General features: G+C 44.7%; 1 protein-coding gene across 1 annotated transcript in view; it reads left to right on the top strand.

The window, feature by feature from the left end:
* Window positions 1-2,524: 2,524 nt before the first annotated feature.
* yrk (Yes-related kinase) overlaps window positions 2,525-14,039 on the top strand; it is a 15,578-nt gene continuing 4,063 nt past the window's right edge. The window contains 8 exon segments of the mRNA XM_084156244.1: window positions 2,525-2,611; window positions 11,258-11,299; window positions 11,420-11,659; window positions 11,808-11,910; window positions 12,009-12,107; window positions 12,216-12,226; window positions 12,229-12,318; window positions 12,664-12,813. Coding sequence (XP_084012370.1) covers window positions 11,440-11,659; window positions 11,808-11,910; window positions 12,009-12,107; window positions 12,216-12,226; window positions 12,229-12,318; window positions 12,664-12,813 — 673 coding nt within the window. The 5' untranslated portion in view covers window positions 2,525-2,611; window positions 11,258-11,299; window positions 11,420-11,439.

Genomic DNA, 14,039 nt, shown 5'->3' on the forward strand with positions numbered 1-14,039 from the left:
CAGTGCGATAAAAACAACAACACAGAGTTAAATCTTAGCCTTATCTTATCTTAGCTCATTGGTCAACATAGCAGCACCCACCCGTAGTCTGCGCTCCAGCAGGTATATCTCACTGGTCATTCCCAAAGCCAACACCTCCTTTGGCCGCCATTCCTTCCAGTTCTCTGCTGCCAATGACTGGAACGAATTGCAAAAATCTCTGAAGCTGGAGACTCATCTCCCTCAATAACTTTAAGCATCAGTTGTCAGAGCACCTTACCGATCACTGCACCTGTACACAGCCCATCTGAAATTAGCCCACCCAACTACCTCATCCCTATATTGTTATTTATTTTGCTCTTTTGCACCCCAGTATCTCTATTTGCACATAATCTCTTGCACATCTAGCATTCCAGTGTTAATACTATTGTAATTATTATGCACTATAGCCTATTTATTGCCTTACCTCCATAACTTGCTACATTTGCACACACTGTATATATATTTTCTGTTGTATTTCTGACTTTATGTTTTTTTTTACCCCATATGTAACTCTGTGTTGTTTTTATTGCACTACTTTGCTTTATCTTGGCCAGGTCGCAGTTGTAAATGAGAACCTGTTCTCAACTGGCTTACCTGGTTAAATAAAGGTGAAATAAAAAATAAAATAAACAAAATATGGAATAAACAAAAACGTACAGTCAATAACACAGTAGAAAATAGAAGATCTATATACAGTGTGTGCAAATGTAGTAAGTTATGGAGGTAAGGTAATAAATAGGCCATAGTGCAAAAATAATTACAATTTAGTATTAACACTGGAGTGATAGATGTGCAGAAGATGATGTGCAAATAGGCTGTGCGCTGTCCCATGTCTCCCGAGTGGGGCAGTCGTCTAAGGCACTGCATCACAGTGCTAGCTGTGCCACTAGAGATCCTGGTTCGAATCCAGGCTCTGTCGTAGCCGGCGGTGACCGGGAGACCCATGGGACGGCGCACAATTAGCCCAGCGTCGTCCAGGGTAGGGGAGGGAATGGCCGGCAGGGATGTAGCTCAGTTGGTAGAGCATGGCGTTTGCAACGTCAGGGTTGTGGGTTCGATTCCCACGGGGCGCCAGTATGAAAAAAAAAGAAGTAATAATAACTGTAAGTCGCTCTGGATAAGAGCGTCTGCTAAATGACTTAAATGTAAATAGAGATACTGGGGTGCAAATGAGCAAAATAAATATCAATGTTTGATCCTGTGTGGTCCTCTGTAGCTCAGCTGGTAGAGCACGGCGCTTGTAACGCCAAGGTAGTGGGTTCGATCCCCGGGACCACCCATACACAAAAATGTATGCACGCATGACTGTAAGTCGCTTTGGATAAAAGCGTCTGCTAAATGGCATATTATATTATTATTATTATATTATAATGTAAATAACAATATGGGGATGAAGTAGTTGGGTGGGCTAATTACAGATGGGCTGTGTACAGGTGCAGTGATCGGTAAGGTTCTCTGACAACTGATGCTTAAAGTTAATGAGGGAGATAAGTGTCTCCAGCTTCAGAGATTTTTGTAGTTCGTTCCAGTCATTTGCAGCAGAGAACTGGAAGGAATGGCGGCCAAAGGAGGTGTTGGCTTTGGGGATGACCAGTGAGATATACCTGCTGGAGCGCATACTACGGGTGGGTGTTGCTATGGTGACCAATGAGCTAAAATAAGGCGGGGATTTGCCTAGAAGTGATTTATAGATGACCTGGAGCCAGTGGGTTTGGCGACGAATATGTAGTGAGGGCCTGCCAACGAGAGTTACAGACAATTATAACGAGTTCCCAACAGAATGGTGGCTCTAGCCTTAAAGAACAAACGGATACTATGCTGACAACATGGTTGTTATAGACCGTAGGCGAAGTCACACTTTACACAAACTTTAACCTCTTCCTGTAGCACTCGCACCTCTCCAGATGCAGAGTGTCTGTCTCTTTGGTAGGAAGGGATCAGCTGGCTGGTACATGTCTATTCCTGGGCTCAGAGGTTTGCGAAGGCTACATCACCGAAGTTTTGTAAATTTACCGGATGATGCGTTTGAACAATTTCTACATGAATTATGTTATTGAAAGTCAAAATCAGGACTTTATTCATACACCCATTCTGTTGCAAAACGTTTCGTCTGTTGCAACGTTTTGTAACAGAAATCGTTTACTCCAAAAGGAAAACGTTTTTCAACAAAAACGAGTTTCTATTGGAGAAATTCAGGTAGGTCCCTTCCCATTTAGTTCCGTTTGCTCTGTTTGCTTCCGTTTGGTTCTTAAATTGTAAACGGTTTCCGATGCAAGACGTAATTAAAAAGCCCCTGCTTCCTATTTTATTCTGTTTAAATTCCGTGAGAGTGACACACATCCAGGGTGCGCGCTTCGGAGTGGACCTCAGTCACTGCGCGTGTCAGTCAATCCAACCCTTCCGGACACAGAGAGAGCGCGCCGCGCTTCCACATCCCCTTCAGCGAGGAGTGCTCAGCTGTTTCCCAGCGCCCGCGAGCCACGGTCTCATCACGTTCTGTCCCGAGCGCCTGGAATTTTACCTCCCCAGTGCTGTTCACACTTTTCTCCGCCAGCCCCCGGGAATAACGGGCGACCCGTAGTGCTCTCCGGTAAGTCAGTCGATGTGTGTTTGTTACTGTATTTAGCAGTGTGAGAGAGTAAGTGAGTGTCAACCTCTGTAGCATAAACTAAGTGTGGGTGTTTGTATGGCTAAGTGAAGAAATGTGTGTAGTAGTGTAAATTGTAACAAATATTGTTTTGCCTTACCCCTCAATATCTGTGCTGAGGCGGACACCAGTATGAATGCGCATCTCTCTCTCTCTCTCTCTCTTCTGGCCTAAATACCTGCTTTCGGTGCCCATGTGAGGGTTTCCCGGAGCTTGGCCACAGACCCACACACTCCTGCGCTTCTCTCACGCACACTTTTTAAAAAATCACTCTGGCATTTAACCAAACCAAAATGTTTGTGAAACCGTGTCCTTTTTGTTATTGCTGAATGAGTTTATTGAGAAACTTTGGCAATTATTTTAAAAAAAAGGAAGTTTGGCCAGTGAAGCTTGAAGGGCTGAGAAAAATGGGGTGGTGCTTATGCCAGCAACACTTTCCTTCTCTTGTGCTGTAGCCTACAGTTCACACTGAGCCTGTCAAGTCAGTTATTTTGAAATCAAATTACAGAGCAATAATGGAATCGACTTTTAGGAGAGAAAAGGGAGCTGGGGCTTGAAACTTAAGGTCTGTGGATTACAGGGTGAGCGGCGCACTCTGTTCTGTGCCATAAAGATCCAGACCTCTTCGTAGTAGGCCAGAGGCAGGCTACAGTGGGTCTACAGTATGTCTGTTCTGTAGGCTATTCAGATAAGCCCTATTAATTGTAGTTGGTAGGCTAGAGATCAGCGCTACGCAAATTCAGACGTGGAGGACTGCTTGTTGTCCCTTCAGGTTTGGTACTAGAGAGAGGAGAAACAGTGGAAGATGTAGGGAGGGAGAGAGAGAGACGTGATTAGGCTATCCGAAGCCTGGCTCCATCACTTCTTGTTTCTCTACGAGTTCACTTCCTGCCATTAGCCCCTAGGCCGTGTGGAAGGAAGTGGGCATGGCCTAGCTGTGTGGCTGTAAACTCCGCTTTCCCACCAAGACACAGCTGAGCTACTACAGAGAATACTACTACAACCTTAACCCAATCTGGAGGTTAGAGAGGTGCACCAGTAAGTGGAGGGTTGCTGGTTTGAATCCCAGGTCTGATGGGGGGAATGTGTCTGATGTGAAGCAGCAGCCAAAGGGTTACCTCTATCAGAATCACAGGTGCCACTTACTGCCATTGTGCACTTCGTTTCAACTTTCAAACACTTTTTATCTGTCAGTCTTTCTTTGACGCACACGGAAACCTTTTTTCACTCTATCGCTCCATTTCTCTCCCTTTCTCTCTGGAGGAGGATGTAATGACATCATGTGGAAACAGGAAGTCCCTGAGACACCTGACTTCCCAGAACTTTTCCATCCCCCCCTCCACTACATTACTTTCTCTCTCTTTCTGTCCCCCACCTCCCACTGTTCCTCTCACTATCCCCCTCTCTGCCTCTCTCTCTCTCTTCCTGCTTCTGCCTCTTTCTGCCCCCCCCCCTTCTCTGTATATCCCCACTATTCTCTATTCCTCTCTTTCGCTACATTGAAGGTTATGCTTTGAGAAAAATAAATGTTGGGCTCAGTGACAGCTCACTTCCCAGTGTCCTATCACTCCTGCTCCACTCACACTCTGCATCCTGTGGTGTTTCCTGTTAACCAGGAGAGAGGGAGTAGTGAGTATGGATTCTAATTCTGTATACCAACCGAAACTTACAGCACATAGCTGTGTGTTCCTGCTGTGAATGCCCTGCTGGGGGCCGTTTATCTGTAGTAGATGGGGAAGGAAAGGGTGTGTCTGTGTGTTTGGATGTTTGTGAGGGTGATGAATGAGGGTGATGTGTGTGCAAGTCTACTATGAGTTTTCAGTCCTGAGAAAATTGTTTATGTTTGAAAGCCCCCTCCATGTCCCTTAGCTAGCATATGTAGCAATTTTAGGTGGGAATAGCCTGAGTGGGATTTGAACCAGTGACCTTCTAACTGTTGGAGAATATGCCATGTTAATACACTAATTCACTCTACAAGGGTGGCCGACCCTCCGGCAGGAAAGATACTAGGTGTGCAGGCTTTTGTTCCACCCCTGCTTTAACATGAGTCTACTAATCAGCTTCTCATTGGAACCTTGATTAGCTGAATCAGGTACAATAGAGCAGGGCTGTAGCAAAAGGCTACACGCCTAGTATCTTTCCTGCAGGAGGGTCGGCCACCCTTGTAGAGTAAATTAGTGTATTAACATGGCATATCTCCAAAACATTATTTTGATATAGTGTTGCTTCTTTTTTCATCTATACAAATGTCTGTTTAGTACAGGGTTTCACCCACAAGAGAAAGCGAGAGAAAGAGTGTGTTTATATATCTAGTTAGGGCAGAGCAGAGGGAAACTGTAGCTGTGGTTACATTTACTCTGGGCTAATCAGGCCTTATTTTAACTATGACAGCGCTTCTGAGAACTGCAACGCTCACACCAGCCATACACTCACACTTACATACACACACACTCTCACTCACATACCCTCACTCACATACACACACTCTGACTCACATACAGTACACACAAACTCAGACACCCAGGCCTGTACCAGCCAGACGTAACCCCATATAGTCTCCTAGCTCAATCATTTTCAACCTCCAGTCTGTGGGCTAGTGTCAGTCGGGTCTGTGTGTGTGTTGCTTACCAGTCCATCAGACAGTCATCTTACACCTCAATAATATCAGTTCTCAAGCTTCAGAAGTTACACACACTCTTGTAGATGAATGGTGTCTTCATTTCACAAGCAGCCTGCCTTAGTAAACTCAAGTGCCTCATGAACTCAACAATAGAGAAGGAGTTATTTATGAATCATGTCAAAGTTCAATGTGTCTGACCTTACCAGAGAGACGGGGAGATGGGGGGAGGAGGAAAAGAGGGGGATAGAGAGACGAGAGTGACAAAGTGGAGTTAGAGAGTGACGGAGAGGGAGAGAGAAAGGAACACCGAGGTTATGAAGGGGAGGAGAGAGGGAGAGAATGTAAAACATCAAATAATGCACGCAGAGCAGAATTAGGCTGATGCCCGCTAATGATCAAAATCCAGAAAAGCGCCATTAAATTCTACAACCAACTAAAAGGAAGCAATTCCAAAACCTTCCATAACAATGCCATCACCTACAGAGAGATGAACCTGGAGAAGAGTCCCCTAAGCAAGCTGGTCCTGGGGCTCTGTTCACAAACACAAACGGACACCACAGAGCCCCAGGACAGCAACACAATTAGACCCAACCAAATCATGAGAAAACCAAAGGATAATTACTTGACACATTGGAAAGAATTTACAAAAAATGCTGTTTAGACTTGCTATTGAGAAAGGCCGCCGTAGGCAGACCTGGCTCTCAAGAGAAGACAGGCTAGGCTATGTGCACACTGCCCACAACTTCCTGCTAAATGTATGTATTAGAGACACATACAGTGGGGAGAAAAAGTATTTAGTCAGCCACCAATTGTGCAAGTTCTCCCACTTAAAAAGATGAGAGGCCTGTAATTTTCATCATAGGTACACGTCAACTATGACAGACAAAATGAGAAAAAAAATCCTGAAAATCACATTGTAGGATCTTTAATGAATTTATTTGCAAATTATGGTGGAAAATAAGTATTTGGTCAATAACAAAAGTTTCTCAATACTTTGTTATATACCCTTTGTTGGCAATGACACAGGTCAAACGTTTTCTGTAAGTCTTCACAAGGTTTTCACACACTGTTGCTGGTATTTTGGCCCATTCCTCCATGCAGATCTCCTCTAGAGCAGTGATGTTTTGGGGCTGTCGCTGGGCAACACGGACTTTCAACTCCCTCCAAAGATTTTCTATGGGGTTGAGATCTGGAGACTGGCTAGGCCACTCCAGGACCTTGAAATGCTTCTTACGAAGCCACTCCTTCGTTGCCCGGGCGGTGTGTTTGGGATCATTGTCATGCTGAAAGACCCAGCCACGTTTCATCTTCAATGCCCTTGCTGATGGAAGGAGGTTTTCACTAAAAATCTCACGATACATGGCCCCATTCATTCTTTCCTTTACACGGATCAGTCGTCCTGGTCCCTTTGCAGAAAAACAGCCCCAAAACATGATGTTTCCACCCCCATGCTTCACAGTAGGTATGGTGTTCTTTGGATGCAACTCAGCATTCCAAACACGACGAGTTGAGTTTTTACCAAAAAGTTATATTTTGGTTTCATCTGACCATATGACATTCTCCCAATCCTCTTCTGGATCATCCAAATGCACTCTAGCAAACTTCAGACGGGCCTGGACATGTACTGGCTTAAGCAGGGGGACACGTCTGGCACTGCAGGATTTGAGTCCCTGGCGGCGTAGTGTGTTACTGATGGTAGGCTTTGTTACTTTGGTCCCAGCTCTCTGCAGGTCATTCACTAGGTCCCCCCGTGTGGTTCTGGGATTTTTACTCACCGTTCTTGTGATCATTTTGACCCCACGGGGTGAGATCTTGCGTGGAGCACCAGATCGAGGGAGATTATCAGTGGTCTTGTATGTCTTCCATTTCCTAATAATTGCTCCCACAGTTGATTTCTTCAAACCAAGCTGCTTACCTATTCCAGATTCAGTCTTCCCAGCCTGGTGCAGGTCTACAATTTTTTTTCTGGTGTCCTTTGAGAGCTCTTTGGTCTTGGCCATAGTGGAGTTTGGAGTGTGACTGTTTGAGGTTGTGGACAGGTGTCTTTTATACTGATAACAAGTTCAAGCAGGTGCCATTAATACAGGTAACGAGTGGAGGACAGAGGAGCCTCTTAAAGAAGAAGTTACAGGTCTGTGAGAGCCAGAAATCTTGCTTGTTTGTAGGTGACCAAATACTTATTTTCCACCATAATTTGCAAATAAATTCATTAAAAATCCTACAATGTGATTTTCTGGATTTCTTTTCGTCAGTTTGTCTGTCATAGTTGACGTGTACATATGATGAAAATTACAGGCCTCTCTCATCTTTTTAAGTGGGAGAACTTGCACAATTGGTGGCTAACTAAATACTTTTTTTCCCCACTGTACTTCCCTCAGATTACACAGATCTGAGAATAAACTCCCATATCTAGTGTGCAATCACAGCAGCAAGATTTGTGACATGTTGCCACAAGAAAAGGGCAACCAGTGAAGAACAAACACCATTGTAAATACAACCTATATTTATGTTTACTTATTTTCCTTTTTGTACTTTAACTATTTGCACATCATTATAACACTGTATACAGTGAGGGGAAAAAAGTATTTGATCCTCTGCTGATTTTGTACGTTTGCCCACTGACAAAGAAATGATCAGTCTATAATTTTAATGGTAGGTTAATTTGAACAGTGAGAGACAGAATAACAACAAAATAATCCAGAAAAACGCATGTCAAAAATTTTATAAATTGATTTACATTTTAATGAGGGAAATAAGTATTTGACCCCCTCTCAAGCAGAAAGATTTCTGGCTCCCAGGTGTCTTTTATACAGGTAACGAGCTGAGATTAGGAGCACACTCTTAAAGGGAGTGCTCCTAATCAGCTTGTTACCTGTATAAAAGACACCTGTCCACAGAAGCAATCAATCAATCAGATTCCAAACTCTCCACCATGGCCAAGACCAAAGAGCTCTCCAAAGATGTCAGGGACAAGATTGTAGACCTACACAAGGCTGGAATGGGCTACAAGACCATCGCCAAGCAGCTTGGTGAGAAGGTGACAACAGTTGGTGCGATTATTCGCAAATGGAAGAAACACAAAATAACTGTCAATCTCCCTCGGCCTGGGGCTCCATGCAAGATATCACCTCGTGGAGTTGCAATGATCATGAGAACGGTGAGGAATCAGCCCAGAACTACACGGGAGGATCTTGTCAATGATCTCAAGGCAGCTGGGACCATAGTCACCAAGAAAACAATTGGTAACACACTACGCCGTGAAGTACTGAAATCCTGCAGCGCCCGCAAGGTCCCCCTGCTCAAGAAAGCACATATATATGCCCGTCTGAAGTTTGCCAATGAACATCTGAATGATTCAGAGGAGAACTGGGTGAAAGTGTTGTGGTCAGATGAGACCAAAATCGAGCTCTTTGGCATCAATTCAACTCGCCGTGTTTGGAGGAGGAGGAATGCTGCCCATGACCCCAAGAACACCATCCCCACCGTCAAACATGGAGGTGGAAACATTATGCTTTGGGGGTGTTTTTCTGCTAAGGGGACAGGACAACTTCACCGCATCAAAGGGATGATGGACAGGGCCATGTACCGTCAAATCTTGGGTGAGAACCTCCTTCCCTCAGCCAGGGCATTGAAAAGGGGTCGTGGATGGGTATTCCAGCATGACAATGACCCAAAACACATGGCCAAGGCAACAAAGGAGTGGCTCAAGAAGAATCACATTAAGGTCCTGGAGTGGCCTAGTCAGTCTCCAGACCTTAATCCCATAGAAAATATGTGGAGGGAGTTGAAGGTTCGAGTTGCTGTCACGCCCTGGCTCTAGGGACTCTTTTAAGTTGAGCCAGGGTGTGTAGAGTTTATGTTTTGTGCTCGTTGTGTCTAGTCTAGTTTTTGTATATCTTTGTTGGCCAGAGTGGTTCTCAATCAGAGGCAACGAGTATCAGCTGTTGCTGGTTGTCTCTGATTGGGAACCATATTTAGTCAGGTGGTTTTCCCACAGTGTTTGTGGGATCTTGTTCCGTGTTGGTTTGTGTTTTGCACCTGTGGACGTCACGTATCGATTTGTTGTTTTGTTCGTGTATCATTTAATAAATAAGTATGTTCACCTTCCACGCTGCGCCTTGGTCCTCTATATCCGACGATCGTGACAGTTGCCAAAAGTCAGCCTCGAAACCTTAATGACTTGGAGAAGATCTGCAAAGAGGAGTGGGACAAAATCCCTCCTGAGATGTGTGCAAACCTGGTGGCCAACTACAAGAAACGTCTGACCTCTGTGTTTGCCAACAAGGGTTTTGCCACCAAGTACTAAGTCATGTTTTGCAGAGGGGTCAAATACTTATTTCCCTCATTAAGATGCAAATCAATTTATAACATTTTTGACGTGTGTTTCTGGATTTTTTTGTTGTTATTCTGTCTCTCACTGTTCAAATAAACCTACCATTAAAATTATAGACTGATCATTTCTTTGTCAGTGGGCAAACGTACAAAATCAGCAGGGGATCAAATACTGAAATATATATTTGAAATATCTTTATTATTTTGGAACTTTTGTGATTGTAATGTTTACTGTTAATTTTTTGTTTATTTATTATTATCTATTTCACTTGCTTTGGCAATGTAATGAGAGAGAGTTAGTTAGTTAGTGTGAGAGAGAGTTAGTTAGTTAGTGTGAGAGAGTTAGTGTGAGAGAGAGAGTTAGTTAGTGTGTGAGAGTTAGTGTGTTAGTTAGTTAGTGTGAGAGAGAGTTAGTTAGTTAGTGTGTGAGAGAGAGAGAGAGAGAGAGAGTTAGTTAGTTAGCGTGAGAGAGACATTTAGTTAGTGTGAGAGAGATCAACAGGAACTCATGGAGAACAATGACCACAGAGCTGCCTTGCACACAACCCCCCCCCCGCCACCCCCACTGTGTGTGTGTGTGTGTTTTAATTTGCCTAACCTGAAGACCACCATATTGGTCCAATGCTGTTATTTGTATGAATGGCTCATTAAATGATGACCTTTGGGAGCAACAGTACAGTGAGCTGACGTTCCTGTTTTCTTCTCATAGCAGAGAAACACAGCATAGACAGGGAGAGGTGTGTGTGATTTGGGGGCAGTGGGATTGCAGCTGGCGTGGGCAGATTGTGTGTGTGTGGATGGATTGTGTCCTGGGCTTCCAGAAAAAGGGGGGAGCCATCAGAGGGGTGGACAGGAAACTCTAACAGGGCTTACTTCCTGTGGCTCTCCTGATGGCCGACCAGATAGAGGGTGTTTGTGTGTGTGTGTGTGTGTGTGTGTGTGTTGAGAGTTCCTGTGAAATGTTGTAAACTAAGCAGCAAGCATTGAAATGTGTTTTGGATTGCGTCCATCACCGTCATGTTTTAGTAGTTTTGAGAATGTTTGGTGATTTTTAGAGGATGTGATTGTCAGGAATCCCACATTTCTCAGGAATACAATTTCTCACAACGTAAAGAAAAAATCCTATGAGCAACTGAAACCTCTGCTATGACCGCCAGACTTGAATGACACAGGAGGGAGTGTGCTAGTGTAGCAGGAATGCCTTCCTGAGACTCAAAGTGTAATCGCCTGGATCAAATATCACAGATGATACATTGTATAATATGTTGTGACATTGTGACGTAGGCTAAGTCCGAATCCTGGGTTTGCGTTGGAGTAGAGTGCATTACATGTACATCAGTGCTGGTCCTGTAGAGTGAAGATCCTGACTGTTTCCTTTTAGCTGCCATTTTATTCTTCCTGAACTCTGCTGTGACTTCTTAACTCACTCCAAAGCTGGAGGTAAACTGAGTTAACACACACACAACACCAGTGGTAATGATAATCCCTGAGTCAAGTCTCACTGTGTCATGTTCTCAATGTTCATCAAACCACAGACACGCCCATTGTGGTGAAGCAGATATATGGTCTCTTCCTCAGAGGACTGAAAAGGGAAGTGGCTAACCTCTCTCTCTCCCCCTCTCCCTCTCTGTCTCTAGTTGCGATGGTGACTGACATGATCTGACAGTGGAAGACAGTAGGTGAGAAACTCTGCCCTTTTTTACCCTCCATATCACTTCCTCCTTCACTCTTCTCTCTTTCTCTTCTTCCCTCTCTCTCTTATCTAACTCCCCCCCTCTCTCACCCCCCTCTCTCTGCAGTGATAGTCTCTGTGGTTATTATGGGCTGTGCCCACTGTAAACAGAAGAAGGCTGCAGCCAAGGCTGCTGCAGCCGAGCTGTCTGACCCGTCTCCTAGCAACAGCCCTGATGGTACAGCATTGGCCGTGCCCCGTTATCATCCTGGCCCCACCCACCCAACAATACCTGACTTCAACAAGCCATTTGGCTCCACCTGTTTTCCTAATACCAACGCACAACCCTGCGCAGGCGGCATCACAGGTACAGATTGATGGCTTCAAATAATTTGTTGTGTGTCTATGTAGGACTTATAATAGGTTAATGAAGGCTTCATTAAGCCTTTAAATGAGTTGTTTGTTTTTAAGTGGTTGTATGATGTATACATACTGACTGTTGTGTGTATGTGGAGGTGGAGGTGTAACTCTCTTCATAGCATTGTATGACTATGAGGCTCGTACTGAAGATGATCTGGCCTTCCAGAAGGGAGAGAAGTTCCACATTATCAACAACACGTGAGATTCACATTACAATTCCAGAATAAATAGCAGATAGTGGCTTTCCAGGTCAAATCAAGTGTCTGCTCCCTCCAATGTGATGATTGTCTCTACAGAGAGGGGGACTGGTGGGAGGCCCGGTCGTTGGACACAGGGAACTCAGGATACGTCCCTAGTAACTATGTAGCTCCTGTAGACTCCATACAGGCTGAGGAGTGAGTATACACACACACACACACACACACACACACACACACACACACACACACAAGAACATCTGCTCAATGACTAATGGGTAAATGTTTGTGTGTGTGTTTTGCCAGGTGGTATTTTGGAAGATGGGGAGGAAGGATGCAGAGAGACAGCTCCTGGGACAGGGGAACCCCCGAGGAACATTCCTTATCAGAGAGAGTGAAACCACCAAGGGTACGTACACACCTGTACTCAGAAAGTGTTCACACACATTTGCTAAAAGTTACACAAAACTTTGAAGGTTTCCCAGACACAGATTAAGCCTAATCCTGGACTAAGAAGCACTTTCACTGGACAATCTCCATTCATCTGGTCTGGTCAACTGGCTCTAAGAGTATTAGATGTGTGGTTATCACACATATGTATATGTAGTCATAAAGGTATTAATTCTCAAACACATCTCAGCACAACTGTGATTCTGTTCATTCATACTTACTCATTCTCTTGTGTACAACTTCAATTTTAGAATCCTCAGAGTATTTAGAATCATTTTCTGTTCTCTTCCTCCCCTATCTCCAGGTGCCTACTCTCTGTCTATCTGTGACTGGGATGATGGTAAAGGTGACCACGTCAAGCATTATAAGATCAGAAAGCTGGACAATGGAGGATATTATATCACAACACGCACACAGTTCAACACCGTGCATCAACTGGTGGAGCACTACACAGGTGAGAGAGCCTAGGGGGTAGGGTTTAGGGGCTAGGGGTGAAGTACCTATCTTAAGGTCTGTGGGTAAAGTGCCTAGAGGGTATGGACTAGGTTAAAGTATTTAGGGCCTAGGGGTTGTTTCTGGATGAGGGCTTTCTCTCCATGGTCAAGCCTGCTGTAATTCAGATCCCTCTTTTCCCCTCTCCTTTTCCTGGTGTCTGTCTGCCCTCTGGTGGTGCAGTCTGGTATAGGAGCTACTCTGCTCTGTACTGTGTGTGTGCTCCTTTCTGTGTCTGTATGTCCAATATCCATTCTGGCATACTAAATATGATCAAGGAATGTATTAGCCAAGCACACTAAATAAGCATAAGCAAAATTGGCTATTGGTTTGCATGGTGTGTCAGTGATTTTGTTTGTGTGTCTAAACTGATGTGTATTAGTAAAATGTGCGAGTAATTTTTAGTAATCCAACTAAAGTATTGTAGTCAGTTGCTTTTTATGTTTTATATGTGTTTTGTTGCTTTTGTGCCTCAGCAATTTATCTCTCCTCCCCTCTTCTCTCTCTCTCTCTCTCTCATCTCTCTCTCTCTTCTCTCTCTCTCTCTCTCTCTCTCTCCACCTCTCTCTCTCTCTCTCTCTCTCCTCTCTCTCTCTCCACCTCTCTCTCTCTCTCTCTCTCTCTCTCTCTCTCTCTCTCTCTCTCTCTCTCTCTCTCCCTCTCTCTCTCTCACTCACCACCTCTCTCTCTCTACCTCTCTCTCTCTCTCTCTCACCTCTCTCTCTCTCTCTCCACCTCTCTCTCTCTCTCTCCACCTCTCTCTCTCTCTCTCTCTCTCTCTCTCTCTCTCTCTCTCTCTCTCTCTCTCCCTCTCTCTCTCTCACTCACCACCTCTCTCTCTCCTACCTCTCTCTCTCTCTCTCTCCACCTCTCTCTCTCTCTCTCCACCTCTCTCTCTCTCTCCCTCTCCACCTCTCTCTCTCTCTCTCCACCTCTCTCTCTCTCTCTCCACCTCTCCTCTCTCCACCTCTCTCTCCACCTCTCTCTCTCTCTCTCATCTCCTCTCTCTCTCTCCACCTCTCTCTCTCCACTCTCTCTCTCTCTCTCCACCTCTCTCTCTCTCACCTCTCTCTCTTCTCTACTCTGCTCTCGTCTCTTCTCTCTCTTCCTCAATCTCTCTCTCATCTCTCTCTCTCTCTCACCTCTCTCTCTCCACCTCTCTCATCTCTACCTCGTCTCTTTCTCCTT

Source organism: Coregonus lavaretus (assembly GCF_964263955.1).
Source record: "Coregonus lavaretus genome assembly, chromosome: 3".
Classification (NCBI taxonomy): Eukaryota; Metazoa; Chordata; class Actinopteri; order Salmoniformes; family Salmonidae; genus Coregonus; species Coregonus lavaretus.